The sequence below is a fragment of the Leopardus geoffroyi genome, chromosome C2 (assembly GCF_018350155.1).
Source record: "Leopardus geoffroyi isolate Oge1 chromosome C2, O.geoffroyi_Oge1_pat1.0, whole genome shotgun sequence".
In the NCBI taxonomy this organism is placed as follows: Eukaryota; Metazoa; Chordata; class Mammalia; order Carnivora; family Felidae; genus Leopardus; species Leopardus geoffroyi.
Genome location: NC_059333.1, coordinates 84,150,981 through 84,161,839, shown reverse-complemented (window position 1 = coordinate 84,161,839; position 10,859 = coordinate 84,150,981). Strand labels below are relative to the sequence as shown.

Genomic DNA, 10,859 nt, shown 5'->3' with positions numbered 1-10,859 from the left:
GATAATTCATCTTTTAAAATACTGAGTATCCTTGGAACTTGGTTTATATCATTTTCAGCTCTTGCTTGTTGCTTTTATGAGATCCATGGGTTTATTCTCAGTACACACGTGAAGGTTACAGAAAACTATATGTGATTTTATCTGGGAAAAATGAGTGACAAGATTTAAAACGAAGGATACCCTCCCCTCCTTCCCCACCACCTCTAGGGGTTCAAACGACTCCTACCAGGGATCTGGAATCTTACCTGGAGGGGGAAAGATGTGCAGGGCCGTCAAGCTGCTCTGGCTCAGGGTTTGCCCCATTGTGACTGCTTTCCAGTATGTCTTCATTCTGAAGTGAAAGAAATGTTGGTAAAATAGTCTGTCTTATTTTGGAGCTCTATGTTTTTCTTTCCCCCAATTTATTTGTTATGTTTGTTTTTGTTTTGAGTTTTCTAGATGGGCACCATGTCCAATCTCTCATCTTTTTCTTTCTTGGGTTCTTCTCAACCCCTCTGTGGATTTGTTACAGTTTGCCTTTCAGGCTTTCTTTAGAAACATCAAAAATATCTTTCTTTTTTTTAATATATATTAAATTTTTTTATGTTTTTATTTTATTTTTGAGAGAGAGACAGGTGTCAGTGGGGGAGGGGCAGAGAGAGAGAGAGGGAGACACAGGATCTGAAGCAGGCTCCAGGCTCTGAGCTGTTGGCACAGAGCCCGATGCGGGGCTCAAACTCACAGACTGTGAGATAATGACCTGAGCTGAAGTCAGATGCTTAACTGGCTGAGCCACCCAGGTGCCCCAAAAATATCTTTCCCAAAAGCAAGTATCCTTTTTCCTTAATAATGTATGGTCATTAATATTGTACTCCTTCCTCTCCCCGGTTGACTTGCAATAAAGATTCAGAGTTTGAGCTAAAGGGAACAGTAAAGAGATCATTTGCCTCAATATCTCCATTTGTTTTTTCCTCTCGGGGTAAGAAGTCAAGATCTGGAGAAGTTGCAACCTACCCAAGACCAGAAAGTGAGCTTAAAGACAGAGATGAGGTAAGCCCAGAGTCCACTTCTCACAGGCTGGTAATCGCAGGTCCAGTCTATCACACTGCGTCATAAAGCAGGTGGTTCCTCAGGTGTGCAGACTGGTCACCTGGCTCCAAGCCAGCTGCTGATCAGAAACTGTGTTCCACTACCTGTCAGCTCTGAGACCCTGGGCAAGCTCACTGAACCTCTCTGGCTTGATTTCCTCCTCTACAACATGGACCCCATGGCACTATCCACCACAGAGGGCTGTGGCTCTTTTTCAGAATAGTATTAGGCCTTTAGTTGTCAAAAAGAGGCAAAACTGCTCATTTTGCTTTCAAGAAAATGCCATTTTAACAAGGAAGCAAATCTGTATAATACTGATAGCAACCAGTGTAGCGTAAAGGTATTGACTAATAACAAACAAGTAGATAATTAGCCAGCATTTGAATTCTTCCTGCTTGCCAAGTTCTGTTTAAATGAATTATTTTACACTGTCATAAAAGGGAAAGATTTTGAAAGGGCCCTCTTGCAAAAGTATTGTTCAAGGAAATTTAATAAGTAAACATAAAGATTCTATGTAAATTAGAGCTGGAAAATGAACAGTTTTCCCCAGACTGAGGAACAGATGAGAAGTCTTATAAACAGGTGAGAGTGATAGGCTCTCAGCTAGTTGTTCACTGTGCAAGGAGAGAGGTCTCTCTCTGGATTAACAGAAAGCAGTCAAGGTGGGTTTTTTTTAATTATTATGCACAATGCCATCCACAGAAACAGCAATTCAAAAATGCTGAACGAATGAAAGAAAAGCATGGATCTTTGATCTTTTTCATAGATGTCCTCCCAAATCTGGGAGAAATCTTTCCAGAAAGCAAGCCAAAAAATAATGGACTATTTGGGATACAAGTTTTGCATTCAGCTCTAAAATACAAGGGCAATCTTAAATTCCAAGTTCATATTTTGGTTTGTTTTTTTTTAAGTTAATTTATTTGTTTGAGAGAGAGAGAGAGAGAACAGGGGAGGGGCAGAGAGAGAGAGAGAAAGAGGGAGAGAGAGAGAGGGAGAGAGAGAGAGAGAGAGAGAGAGAGAGAGAATCCCAAGCTGACTCCACTTTGACAGCTGTGCTGACAGCTTAGAGCCTGGAGCCTGCTTCGGATTCTGTGTTTCCCTCTCTCTCTGTCCCTTCCCCCACTCACACTCTGTGTGTTTCTCTCTCAAAAATAAATAAACATTAAACAATTAAAAAATATATAATAGAATCTTCTTTTAAAGTAAGATATCATTTCACTAAGAATCTAAATTTTTAGTTCTCTCTATTACATATATTTGATCAGATACTAGTATAGATTTCTCATTTCAGTCAATATACAGAAGTAAATAGCAGTCCTTGGATTCAAACCAATCTAGTTATTTTTGCCACACTACCAAAGCTCTTTCTTCACATTTTCTATATAATGTTGAACTAATTACTATGGTGGTTAATGTTACATTGCATCTGTTTCTTGTTCCTCCCCTGTGACGTTACTGTGCCTGACACCTGCTGGACTTTGAGCTCTAGCCTTATTTGTCTTTGGATCCTCAACATGTAATATAGGACCTGCATAAAGAGTAACCACCATTACTAACAGAACTTCCTCTTACTGTATATTTGCTACTGTTTATAAAATGAACTGTGCTCTATCCAACTCTTTCGGTCTATTGTAAGTGTGGTAGACTGTAGGGTCTTTTATTTCATGACAACCTAACGACAGAAAATAACAATGACCCAAGGTGTGTACGTATGGACTATCATCTTTTACAATGAATGATGATGTCCTACTGATTTATAGACTCAGACAGCTGGTGTCAGGGTAGAGAAAGAGTCCTCTGTCAATCAACTTTGATGAAATATAACACGGTTGCCATTGAGAATGTGATGGGAAGGATCCACAGCAGATCTGGGTACTGCTTTAATAACCTGCAGGGAGGTAGTTAACTATACTGTATACCAAAGTTTTGCTAAGGTTTAGACAGATTAGTTGTGTTCTGATGCAGTAGCTTTCAAAGTCTGACCATGCCCCTCAAGAAAAACATCAAAATATACATACATAAATCACATATATTGTGATTTATAATAAGAAATATGTATTTGATCTTGTCCTGTTTTGGGTATAAATCTAAAACTTGTAATTTCCTAAGTGACAGGAGCCATGAAGGTGTCTTTTGTTATGCATAGCAAACCCCTTTCAACCAGACCAGACTTTATGTTAATAAGGTGACTTCTGGAAAGCACCAAAGGATGGGGCCTGGTTGCCAGGAGAACCAACTACGTAATCAGAGGGTTGGAACTTTCAGTTCCCCTGACCACCAGCACTTCCAGGAAGGGGAGGGGGGCTGGAGATTGAGTTCAATTACTGATGGCCAATCGTTTAATCTATCATGCCTATGTAATGAAGCCTCCACAAAAGTCCAAAAAGAGAGCCTCTGGGTCTGTGGACATTTGGAGATAGGGGGTGGGTATTGCCTTGCTCAGAGAGCATAAGAGCTCTATGTCCCTTCCTTATACCTTGCCCTATGCACCTCTTCCATCTGGCCATTCCTGAATTGTATCCTTTTAAGATAAACTGGTAATCTACTAAGTAAAATGTTTCTCTGAGTTCTGTGAGTCACTCTAGCAAATTAATTGAACCCAAGGAGGGGAGTCATGGGAAACTGATCTATAGCTGGTCAGTCAGAAGCACCAATGGCAATCTGGACTTTTCAAATGGCCTTTGAAGGGGCTGGGGGAGCAATGTTATAGGACTGAGCCCTTAACTTGTGGGATGTGATGCTATGTCTAGGTAGATAGTGTCAGAATTTAGTTAATTGCTTGGTAATGGTTGAAACACACACACACACACACACACACACACACACACACACACACACACACACCAGACATACATATAACGATGTGATACACTCTATTTTTATATTAGGCTATCCTTGCTGTATTCTGTTCTTATTTATTTTTAAATGTTTGTGAGCCCACCAAATTGAGTTCAACTATCACCACTGTGACCTGTAATTCAAAAACCTATACAGAGTGAAAAGAACACAAATTCTTCATGTGAGAGGTAGACTGGGTGGGAATCCCTGATTTACTTTTTATTTAAAAGTGGCCTTGGGCAAGACTTCTCTGCACCTTAATTCTCTCTCTGTAAAAGAGGGCTTACTGTATCTATATCAGAGGGTCGTTGTGGTGATTTGAGATAAGGAATTAAAGTACTTAGCACAAAGAAGACTTGATAAATGGCATTTATGATTGGCTCTTTAAGATGTACTTTGTGGGGATTAAAATAAGTAAGTAAAGTATGTAAACCACCAGGCACACCTGACCTGCAGTAATTCCTGGGCAGTTCCTACCTGCTCACGTGTAATACAGACCCCATATTTCTCACTAGGTTGGAGGTGTTGGCCAAGTCACGTAAGCTGCCTGGACGTCTATATTCTTCTGTATAAAATGAGGGAGATGTGTAAATTGGCTATGAAACATCCCTCTGTTTATAATATCAAATACCAACATAGGTGCTATTGCTTCCTATTTTGAGATGAAAGCTAAATTGTAGCCAGAGTACTTTGGAGAAGAAAAATTAACATAAGCTTCCTGAAAGCTCTAGAAGGAAGACCACATATTTAAATAAATGCTTGCTTTTTCCCCCAGATATTGGTCCTTTTGTTCCTTTTATCTTAAATAATGGACCAAGAAAATTGACCACAGACCAACCCACCCATTGCTGCTATGTTTTTTGTTAGAGATTCCTTAGGAACCTCATCGGATTATAAAATGATGCTTTTTTAAAGCAGAGCAACAAGTTCCTGTGGAATCCTATCCTGTTTCCCTTCAGTCAACCCTGACTTGGAGTTGCCCCTAGGGTATCTCAAGGAGGGTAACTTTCTCAGCCAGTTGGAGATTTAAAAGGGAATTGACCCGTTAGCGACCCTATTAGAGAGCCAATCAGGTGGAAAAGCCTCTCTCCATTTATGTTCGTTTTATTCTGAAGAAAAAGGTGGCACTGAAGGCAGGCAGGTTGCCAACTGCCCTGGACACAACATCACTCCCTGTACCCCCTTTTCTACTCCAGTCTCTCCTCTTTTCAAAGTGACACCAACCCATATACAGGTTCTCTTAGGAGCACCTTGAATGATGACTTCCTGTGTCCTCTGACATGTAATCTAATTGATTTGTTTCCTCCATATTTTGAAAAAAGATGTGTTTCAAAATTGGGAAAATAGGCTAAATGCCTAGCTTGAAAGAATTTTATTTAAAAACTTTATTTAAATTTCTCTGGAGAATATATCTTTTTAAAAGTATCAATCAACTTTTTAAAAGTCCCTACATTTTAAAAAAAGTATCAATAGTTGATTTTCAATTGATTATTAAAATATATTTTTTCGGGGCGCCTGGGTGGCGCAGTCGGTTAAGCGTCCGACTTCAGCCAGGTCACGATCTCGCGGTCCGTGAGTTCGAGCCCCGCATCGGGCTCTGGGCTGATGGCTCAGAGCCTGGAGCCTGTTTCCGATTCTGTGTCTCCCTCTCTCTCTGCCCCTCCCCTGTTCATGCTCTGTCTCTCTCTGTCCCAAAAATAAAATAAACGTTGAAAAAAAAAATTTTAAATATATTTTTTTTTCCCCAAAGGAGAGATAGCAACTAATCTGAACTGAATCAGATTAGCTTTTCCCTGAAGTTAAATGATTTCACTGTATGATTTTAGAGATTTTTGGAAAGCAATTTCAGTTCCAACTTTTTTTTTTTTTTTTTAATTTTTTTTTCAACGTTTATTTTTTTGGGACAGAGAGAGACAGAGCATGAACGGGGGAGGGGCAGAGAGAGAGGGAGACACAGAATCGGAAACAGGCTCCAGGCTCTGAGCCATCAGCCCAGAGCCCGACGCGGGGCTCGAACTCACGGACCGTGAGATCGTGACCTGGCTGAAGTCTGACGCTTAACAGACTGCGCCACCCAGGCGCCCCCGTTCCAACTTTTTAAAAGCGATGCTATCTGGTAACTCAAGGTGAAAGTATTGTTTTTTATATTATCACATTTCTTAAAAAGAGAAGCTACTCTGGTGGCTCAGTCCGTTAAGCATCTGACTCTTGATCTCAGCTCTGGTCTTGATCTCAGGGTCAAGAGTTTGGACCTGCTTGGGCTCCCAACATGAAAGAGAGAGAGAGAGAGAGAGAGAGAGAAGCTTCTTGACTTCAGTGTGAGAAAAAAATAAGGCAGTAAAGGGGCTGAACCACCCTCTTCGTTTAAACATAAACAGTGATCATTACAAGAAGTATTTATAGTTAACCATTTTACAGCATTACAAATTAATTATGAAAACCAGAGAAAATCAATGAAGAGGTAGGACAAGTAAGAATTATTGAAAAATGGGGGCGCCTGGGTGGCTCAGTCAGTTAAGCGTCCGACTTCGGCTCAGGTCATGATCTCACAGTCAGTGAGTTCGAGCCCCACGTCGGGCTCTGTGCTGACAGCTCAGAGCCTGGAGCCTGCTTTAGATTCTGTGTCTCCCTCTCTCTCTGACGCTCCCCCATTCATGCTCTGTCTCTCACTGTCTCAAAAATAAATAAACATTAAAAAAAATAAAAAAAAAAGAATTATTGAAAAATGATACAATGGTAGGCTGTAGGGGGAGGACAGTGGGGAAAAAAGAAAAAGGAAAACTCTCCAAAGGCCATTCAACTTCCAGCCTCAGTCCAGGGTGGTCTTACAGACAAAGTCCCAGAGAGAAAAATGTTAGCCTTTGGAAGGGATAGCTATGCCTTTTCCTCTCCATTGCTGGAACTGCTGGGGAAAAGGTGAACCTGTCTTTTTTTTTTTCCCCAGATTCAGTAGGTTCTGACATAGAGAATAGGAAGAACTTTTGAAAAACAGGAACCACTTAGAGATCTATCCTGGGAACAGATTTCTAGCTGGCTTGTCTGCCCTGTTTGCTCTATCTCACTGACCTTTTCCAGCACATCTTCCTACTCTTCATTGCCTGAAGAAGCCACTCACTGCCTTTGGATAATAGGGCAGTCAGGGCAGTCTTTTTTTTTTTTTTTTTTAATGGCAAGTATTTCCAGAAGAGTCAAGGAACTGTCAGTCACTCATCATCCATGCATTGCTATGAACTACCTCATTCAGATATTCTCCTGCCTCTAGTCCAGATCAGCTACATTGGGAGGGGGCTTCCAAGAGGGAGAGGAGAGGAGAGGAAGGTTTTAGCACATTTTATAGACTAATGCCCTTTGGAGAAGGGCAGGCTTGAGGAGACATGCATGAGTAGTCCTGAGGCTTTGTGGAAATGGGAAATGATTAGAAAAAGATAGGGGAATGGGTCCCAAAAGCAAACTTCTCCTATTTCAAAAATTTTCCAGAATCTCTTTTATCTAAGATCTTGAATTTCCCAGCTAGTTTTGTTAGTAATTAGTTCAATGTTCTCAATGGTTAAATTGGTTTTTAAAGGATGGACTAAAGCTAAACAATGTGTATAGTATTTTGTTTATGGGAAGAGTGTCTTCTTAAAAAACTGTAACATTGTTTTAACAATGATTTACAAGTCTGTAGTTCTGTTTAAAATATCCAGAAATTGAGAAACATGTTGCAAGATACCTTTCTTCCATTCCCAAACCGAGAAAATGTGAAGGAAATAAGTGTGTCAAGGACATTGAAAAGAAGTTGCCCATATATCCTGAATTTTCTCAAGCTGTTTCTTTTTAATTTTTTTTAAGGTTTATTTATTTTGAGGGAGAGAGAATACGTGTGCATGAGAATGGGTGAGAGGCAGACATAGAGGAAGAGAAAGAATCCCAAGCAGGCTCTTCACTGTTAGCACAGAGCCCAGCGTGGGACTTGATCTCATGAGCTGTGAGATCATGAACTGAGTGGAAATCAAGAGTTGGGCAAAATCAAGAGTGGGGCGCTTAACTGACTGAGCCACCCAGGCACCCCTCAAGCTGTTTGATTTCATGTGATTTTAACCTCAATGCATAAATGTCAGGGTAACTTAATTTGTATATGTCTGTAAATCTTAACTCACAAATAAAACCAAAAGTTTGTAAAGTGCTTTATTAGACCAATCTTTGGTCCCTAACCTAGTTCACAAATAATTTCCACATAACTTTAAGGCCAGTTGGTTGACTCTTATTGGTGGGAAGGGGGATGGGCTACAGCTAATAGAAAGAAAAGGCGTGGGTTGCTGTTGCAGATCTATAAAACCCTACAGATGTTGGACTCAGCCTTCATAAGTCCTCACTTCCTACTGTTCCTTCTGAGTGCTCTATATTAGTCAACAAATTCATCCAATGAGGAATCCAAGATGGAAACCCCAAAGTATTTTCAATATCTTCTTTCTTTTCCCTGTCTATTAAATAATCTCTTCTCTTTCTTCTCTGCTTTGATCTACTCCTCCATACATCACACTTTCTCTGACAGTCTAGTGTATTCTAGGCACTGGGAAGAATATCTAGATTGACAGATATAAGCTCTGCCCATCTCCTTTTCTCTGTCATTAGCAGGCTCTCAACATTAGAGTCTCATCTAGACTGTAACAGCTGCTGGCAGCTGGTCTGCCTGCCCGCCTTCCAGTGTACTCTTCATTGTCATACCAGAGTCATCTTTCTAATACATAGGTGCCCTTCCTGGCAACAACTCCTAACCAAAGCCTTCAGCAACCTGTTTTCGTCTACCTGTCTATCTTTCTCAAACCACTCCCAGAAAAGCCTATGCCTCTTCAGACTTCTGACACTTTATATCCTTCCCCATCTTTGCTTCCCTTCTCCATCTTATCCACCTTTCAAAGTTGTATTTATTTTTCAAAGTTAAATTCAAATGCCATCTCCTCTGTAAAAATATCCCCAATCTCCTAATTATGAACTGTTGTGTCTTCTGCCATCTAACATGTTATATTCCTTTTCCTGGAGGTATGCCATTTTAGTCTACATTATAAATTACTGGAAATACGTTATTTCCTTCATGAAAGTTGTAAGTTGCTTAAGTTTAGGCCCCAATGTTAGAATTATTTCCATACGACCTATAGCAATTGCTTTGAGATCTATTAAATGAAGTTGAATAGGATGCCCAGATTGGACCAATCAAATATTTTAGTCATCTCAGTTTTTTATTTGTCAAAGAGCAAAGTCAACAGTGGCCTTCACTGTTATTATCTTCTTTGTCATATAGCTCTCTCAGTGAAAATACATTCTCATAGATTAATATAATCATGCCTTCACTTCACTAAGTATTGGACTCTATATTAGCCTAAGAGATCCATATCCACCTTAATGAGTTCTTCTTTAACCCAAGTCTTCATGACCTATAAATATAGCTTCTAAGTCAGTGTGACCCAAAAATGCAATCTTTATACCACCTGCATTCTAGTTACCAAATTAAAAATTTTTTTTAATTTAAAAGTTAAAACTTCAGATTCCTGGGGGCACTCAGTAGGTTAAGTTTCCAACTCTTGATTTCATCTCAGATCATGATATCATGATTTGTGGGATGGAGCCCCACATTGGGCTTTGTGCCGACAGCACAGAGCCTGCTTGGGACTCTCTCTCTCTCCCTCTCTTCTGCCCCTCCCCCACTCATATTTTCTCTCACTCTCTCTCTCAAAATAAATAAATAAATTTTCATTTTGTTTTCTTTCTAGCCCTACTGAATCAGAATCTCTGAGGGTAGAGCTTGAGAATCTGCATTATTAATAAGCTTCTCAGGGCTGCAATACATAGGAAACTTTGACAACCTTGGTTCTAGAAATTCTTCAGAAAGCTTGGTTGGGGGCTGCCTCAAGGATTCGGTGGATTCTCTGAATGACTAAACTTTGAACATCATAGAGGATGAATACTGAAATGAGCTTATAAGTTCATACAGTTCTCCTGTTGAGAATCAGAAAGGTAAATGACAACTCTGGGCGTGAGAAAGCAAGGAACAGAATTGGGGCCTGATCTGCTATCATTGAGCAAAACGGTATACATTCAAGATTAGGAGAAGCTATTCCATTTAAGACCTGAATCTGACCTTCCTTCAGCTTCTTTTCATCTTTTACACAGAATATGCTATTTATAAATATGGGATTAAGTGGGAAACTAAAATTACCAAGACCCTGCTATATGTCAGGCATAATGCTAATAAATACTTTCCATATATTTCTCATTTTTAAAAATTTTCTATTTTTATTTTGTTGACATTATTATCACTATTATTTTTTTAAATGTTTATTTATTTATTTTTGAAAGTGAGAGAGAGAACAAGTGGGGGAGGGACAGACAGAGAGGGAGACACAGAATCTGAAGCAGGCTCCAGGCTGAGCTAACAGCCCTAACCCACAAACCCCGAACATAGAGCTCGAACCCACGAACCATGAGATGATGACCTGAGCCAAAGGTGGACACCCAACCGACTGAGCCACCCAAGCACCCCGTATTCTTATTCTTATTGTTATTATTGTTATTATTATTGAAGTTATATATTTCTCCTTTAATCAACCACCTGTGAGATTACTTTATCCCCATTTTGCAGAAGAGGAAATTTAGAATATAAGAGATTAAGTAAACTGGTAGTTAGGTAAACTAAGTAGCTAACAGGTTATAAATAAATATACTGAAGTTAGATGTTAGTGACTGTTAGATTAAATAAACTGCATGTTTCAAAACCCAGTTCCACCATTTACTGGTTGTGTGACCGTTATGGAAACTCAACCTCTCAGAGTCTCCACAGCATCATGGATAAAACAAGGGAAACATCACCTTCCTCATCATCTTCCTCAAGATACTGAGAATTTGTAATGAAACCAGGTACATACAGCACCCAGTACAATGTGTTAGCAACCCTTCCCTCATCTCTCCATTCTGTA

General features: G+C 39.8%; 1 protein-coding gene across 3 annotated transcripts in view; it reads right to left on the bottom strand.

The window, feature by feature from the left end:
- Positions 1-10,859, bottom strand: part of MCF2L2 (MCF.2 cell line derived transforming sequence-like 2) — a 262,524-nt gene that overhangs the window by 99,629 nt on the left and 152,036 nt on the right. For all 3 annotated transcript variants that reach the window (XM_045502829.1, XM_045502827.1, XM_045502828.1), the window contains one exon: positions 246-331. In XM_045502829.1, coding sequence (XP_045358785.1) covers positions 246-331 — 86 coding nt within the window. The remainder of the gene's footprint in view (positions 1-245; positions 332-10,859) is intronic.